Source organism: Xenopus tropicalis, chromosome 10, assembly GCF_000004195.4.
Source record: "Xenopus tropicalis strain Nigerian chromosome 10, UCB_Xtro_10.0, whole genome shotgun sequence".
Taxonomy (NCBI): domain Eukaryota; kingdom Metazoa; phylum Chordata; class Amphibia; order Anura; family Pipidae; genus Xenopus; species Xenopus tropicalis.
This window is the reverse complement of record NC_030686.2, coordinates 33,220,277-33,226,276: the sequence shown is the minus strand read 5'-3', so window position 1 is coordinate 33,226,276 and position 6,000 is coordinate 33,220,277. Positions and strand designations below refer to the sequence as shown.

Here is a 6,000-nt window from a genome sequence, read left to right as displayed (position 1 = left end):
TATTATTATAATTTTGTATTACTTATTTTTCCAAGTAGGCCCCTTAACTATTCATATTCCCATCTCTTGTTTAAACCACTACCTGGTTGCTAGGGTAAATAAGACCCTAGCAACCAGATAGCTGCTGAAATACCAAATGGAGAGCTGCTGAACAAAAAGCTAAATAACTGAAAAACCATTAAAAATAAAAGTGAATTCGAATGCGAACTACCCCTTTAAGCTAACTGATCACAAACACAAATGTTTGCAGATCCCCTAACAGAAGTGCACGTATGAATAGGTAGTTGGGAGGTTAATTTTTTACACCAGCAGCGAATCCACTAAGTGTCACATTAGCTGTAGGTCAGTCTGTGTATGGGCCATCTTTAGCCTCCCCAAACAAAAAAGTCACCCTCCGCCTATGGTTATTGCGATTCACTGGGAGGTAACAAGGAGAATAGCTCCTTAATTTTTGGTAATGCATTTATATTGAAAAAATGTCTATGACTACGATCATCCAACATCTACTGTAGGCTATCTGATGTAGTGCTGTATGCAATGCAAGAAAGCCAAGAGATGCTAACCTTTACCTGGGTGATATGAAGTACAGACACTTTTCTCACCTCTGTGGTTTACATAGAAGTGTATTATGTAAATCCCACCCCAAAAATATTAGGCGGAAGAATTTAAATCATCGTTTTATTACAATTAATTTATATAAAAAGACAGAAGACAAGAACACCAGTACAAATAATACAAATTCAGACTTAGGCACAGACTTGGACCCATGACACTAAAGTCTGGTAAATAAGACATTTTTCCCAAACCTCCCCTCTGGGGGCTGTAAAAGTGCTTACTTTCATGAATTAACTTTGCAGGGGTCTAATGTAGTGTGGAATTGTGATTCCCAAACTGTCTGTAATAAACAACTTTGTATGGCTATACTTATTTGCCTTTCTCAATACTAGTTGGATTCTGGCACTAAATGCTCATCTAAAATGTTCAATTGCTGGAATATTAGGCCGGTTACTTGGGCATAAGTGGTGAAAGGTCTTTTTTGAGATCAGCTGGGCACATTGTATCTGTTTTATGCACTTGTGAGGCTAAGGATGTGCACATATGTTTTGTCTGAATTGGTGTCGGGAATTAATTATATATATACAAAACAACAAATAATGCACTCATTGGAAAGTCACAACTATATAGAAAGTAATGGTTTATTGCTTAAGTCCATTACTTAAATCAGTGCTTTCTATAATTTTCCATGCCGTAGGCCAGTTATCCACTTTTTCATATGTGGTCCCTTCTTTCACATGAAATACAGTCACCAGAATATTGAAAGAAGGGCATAACAATAGGGCAAATAGTTACTGGATTTATGAGACAGTATTCTTTCCTAGGCACTGCCGTTGTGCACCTCTGCTATCCATTATGTGTTTGCTCCGACCCAAGCAGGGAAAAATGGGCTAAAAAATCATTAGACAATAAGTGTCTGCCCTTGTAGCCATCAGGACATCCCATAGAACTACATCATTGCACTTTATAGGGTCTAAACAACTTGGTCAAAACAGGGTCTGGCAAATTATTAGCCATATGAACTTTTGTAGCAATCTACAGCCCTTATTGGGAGACCACAGCTTTAATCTATATTCCTCATAAAAATACACACAAAGGTTATAATCAAACTGCACAGTATTTACTCAAACCTCTCTTCCAGAATTTCTGTTGTTACCAAACAAACATGTTCTACAATGAACAGGCTTTAACTATCAACCCTAGATTTGGAATATGAATATCCTGGATTAGAGATTGGAAGTTTGGAATATTTCGTGTTTATTGGAAAATTCAATCAAGAAATAAAAAAACTCTGTCCCAAGACCTGCCTCCTGTGCCATGAAAGAAAATGATATTGCATAGTAATAATATTTGTATGCTATTTCCTGATCCTGTCATCTGATCTACTTGCCATGCCTAGAGTGGTATACTCTCTGAATGTTATCTCATATAAATGTAGTGCATATGGGTATTTCAGGATATACTAGGGAAGGGCAGGAAGGAATTAACACCATAATGATATGGCAACTGTTCTAGTTCGTTCTGCCTGTGCCATGCCTGCGTCGCTTTGAGAGAACTACTGAACTTTATAGAGGGCTATTTGGGACATTTTGCCCACTGCATGTTTAAAAAAGTGCATGTGAAAGAGCTTTTTGGGTATTTTTGGGCTGACAGATAGGCAGTACATGTAGTAAAGGGGTATTTTGGTGCAAAAGAACTGAAACTACCCCTTGTGTCATTGCCCAAAGCAGAGGAGCACCTAAAAATTACCTTGAGGTAAACTGTAGAAAGTAGAGGTCTAAGTAACTGCAGATAAATAGTAGTCTAGAACAGGAGCATATCCCATAGACAAAGAACAAGTTCACTGACCCTATGAACAGGGAGCGTGACAGGAGAGAACAGTATATAATAAATATAAAAATAAATAGCAATTATTATGTTACTTAGAAAGCTACTTTCTAAAAAATACTAAAAGTGAATCTTTTAGCTCTTCCCTTGAATTCCACCAATACTTAAATGAGTGACTCTATTGTAAATATCTACAGCAGCCGTTCAGAATACAGGGTAAATAATAATTATATTACCTTTAATACACTGATAGGAATATACTGGCAATAGAGCTTAATGCCCCTGGATACCCCAAACTCGCACATACTGGCAGGATATGCCTTAGAAACACCTCCATAAGTTGTATTGCAGACTGGAAATACCAACAGGAATAACATATTAAAAAAAGGATATTTATACTGTATGTGTGATCTAAAAGAAACCCCTTCGGGACAATAAAAAATATGCCCCAATAGATGTCCAGTTTATTTCACGCTGCCCAGTCCTTGGCCAATCCTGAATCCTCGTGCATAGGAAACTTCTTTACCAGGTTCACAAGAGCATTTAATATTTACGCACACGGATCTCCTTCACATAAACACCACTTGTGTTTGCATTGACATAATTGAAACGTGGTCGTTGATTGGTAGATATTGGCTTCTTGACACTCCCAGGCTGGTTGGTCTGGTGTTGCTGCTCAGCCATTTTAAACACTGTCCCTGTACAGAAGGACAAACGTACAAATTAGCTGAATCCTTGACCGTAACAGGAAAAACCTACTTTAGTCCGATGGGCTCCCTGATGTACATTGAATCAGCCAAATAATCTCTAACAACCAATCAGATATTTACTTTTTATTATGTAATGTACACGGCTGACCAAAGCAAACCATTGATTAGTTTAACCCTTTTACTGCCCGCCGATTTGGTCACTTGTGGAACTTTTATTGCCAGACAGTTTGTGAACATTTTGCGCTCTTTCACTTTAGGGGCCTTTCCTTGGGGGGACTTTTATACACAGTAAGTTAGGTTGAAAAAGATATATGTCCATCAAGTTCAAACTTAATGCCTATATATAACCTGCCTAAATGCTACTTGATCCAGTTATCTGTGGTGAATGCAGTCTTTCTACTCTCTACACCAAACTACCAAGTTTCTATACAAATGTGTGTAATTTCTGTAAAATCCCTTTGAAGCTTCCAGTCTATAGCATCTTATCTCCTACAGGTCATAAGGTAACTAGATAAAATATCCTTAATATGAATTCTACTGAACAGTTTGATGCCCAATGTGCACAGGTTGTACCTAAGTATGAGGAATGTAGGGTCCCCAAAATGAAAATACCCCATATGATCTATCATTTCAGCTCTTGCAAAATCAATACATACCCTTTCCACAATACGAATCGCTGGTGGAAAGGCCTACACATCGCTTTGGGTTTCCTCCTGCAGGCAACTTTGTAAAACCAAATTGATGTGTTGGCCTTCCCACCAGCAATTCGTATTTGTGGAAAGGAATACATGGGCCAATTCTAGCTGCCGATATCGGTCCTTACTGGCCCATGTATGGGCACTAACGACGGGCAGGTTTGATTTTTCGTCGGATTGGGGACTGCATTGGCTCGTTGATGCGATTCCTGAACTGATGGGTGCCTATACCTGTCATTCTAATATGATTGTTTGGTGACTGAATTAGCCAATATGACCCACCCGTAGGTGGGGATATCGAGAGAAGATCCACTCGCATGTTGACCACGACAAGCGAGCAAATCTTAGCGTGTATGTCCACCTTTAAGTTGAGATACCCATAAAGATCTGCTGGTTTGGCGAGGTTGCCAAACAAGTCAATTTTCTCCTGATCTGGCCACACACATTGACAACCAAATAGGGCTGATCTGATTGTTTGGCCCAGGTGACAACAATAACCTCTCTGACAGATATCTGCCTGGTTTTCAGCCAGGTATTGATGAGGCAGGCTAGATGTTTGACCCCATCTACAGAGAGCTACCGACTATGTCTATGGGGTCTTACGACCAGCATTAGACTGGTAACCAGTAGATCACTGCAACAGAGCACTGCCCAGAAAAACTTTATTCTAATTAATTTTACATTTTTAAGAAATGACTTAAGAACTAAGTGGAAAGCCCTGATGTGATATGTTCTGTAAAAGTAAAAAGCCACAAAGGAAAAGTCTAAGCACCCCCTGGTTTACTCAGCACAAGGGTTTTAAGGTGTAGTAAAGTATATATTTGAGTTTGTAAAAATGTGGAAAGTTTCTAAAGAAGCAAACAGTAAATGAATGAGGCAAAACATTATAACGTTATATCTACCGGTCTGATTCTGAGGGAGTTTGACCTGCGCGATTGGCAGCATGATCTTGCGGTTGGTTTGGAGAGCGTTAGACTGGATCTTGTGGTCAGAGTTGCTCTCCAAGGCTCGGTTACGGGATATATGGTTCTTGGGTCGAACCAGCTGTAGAAAGAGTACGAGGAAAATATATTATGAACAGAATTTCCTTTTAATTCAGAAAAGTTTAAATATCAACATATAAAATGTAACTGTATTTACCATGGGATGCACAAAAGGGTCAGTAGTGTTTATTTGCATTAATTACTAGTACAATGGTTAATTCATTTGGAGACTCAGCCAGGAGGGCCCAGTTAAACTGGATAAAAACAGGACAAGAATACCTTAAGCCGGCCATACACACACCAAATACAGCAAGTATACAGAGAGTTTATTATATGGCCCCTTTATATATTTATACAGGCAGAGAATTTATTATCCTGAATGTTTGGGGATATGGATTTTCCAGGCACTGGTCCTTTCCTTAATTTGGATCACCGCGCCTTTTTTTCTGCTAAAAATGATTTAAACATTAAAGGAATAGTAACACCAGAACATGAAAGTGTTTTAAAGTAATTAAATATATGAATTATAAATATATTAGATATATGAATTCATGCAGCTTAGTTGTTATCAAGGATCTGCCTCCACTCCAACTGGCCCAGGGACAGTGGCTGCAAACTAGGTCCTTCGTCAGTGCCAGGGAATGGATAGGAACTATATACTATATAGACTGACGAGGCGGCCCCACTGGGATTGGGGTCCATCTGCATTTTTCACAGATTCCCGATGGGCCAGTCTGATGCTGCCTGTACATACAGTAGTTATTATTTCTCTCCTTAAGCGTCGCCTCTTCTCCAGGAGTAAATAACAGTTTTTTATCTATAACCGATAGATCAATACACTTAACTAACTTTGTTGACCTTCTTTGGCTCTCTATATTTCAAATCAATAATAACATGTTTAAGCACTAGAGATCATAACTGCACTAGAAATTCTAGATGGGGCCTTACTGGCACTTTTTAAAGGGGAAGAATAACCACCTCCTCCTGTGAATCTATGCCCCTTTTAATACAGCTCAAAACCTTGTTTGCCCTTGGCATTGCTTGCTACAGTCAAGTTCATTATCTACAAGGACCCCTTGGTCCTAAGCTTGCATATTTTTATATCCCAGATGCATTACCTTACATAAATCTACAATAAGACTAACGCCACAAGGGCTGATTCTCGGCCTGAGTATAAATGAATACAGAGAATCAACCCATATGCTGGCATCAGCCTTTCCCTGTGCCTGC

The 6,000-nt window shown here is 39.0% G+C and overlaps 1 protein-coding gene across 1 annotated transcript in view; it reads right to left on the bottom strand.

The window, feature by feature from the left end:
- Positions 1–661: 661 nt before the first annotated feature.
- The window catches only part of kif19 (kinesin family member 19), a 52,220-nt gene continuing 46,881 nt past the window's right edge, over positions 662–6,000 (bottom strand). Inside the window, exons 19-20 of the mRNA XM_031894457.1 lie at positions 4,690–4,831; positions 662–3,080 (exon numbers count right to left, since the gene is read on the bottom strand). Coding sequence (XP_031750317.1) covers positions 2,926–3,080; positions 4,690–4,831 — 297 coding nt within the window. The 3' untranslated portion in view covers positions 662–2,925. The remainder of the gene's footprint in view (positions 3,081–4,689; positions 4,832–6,000) is intronic.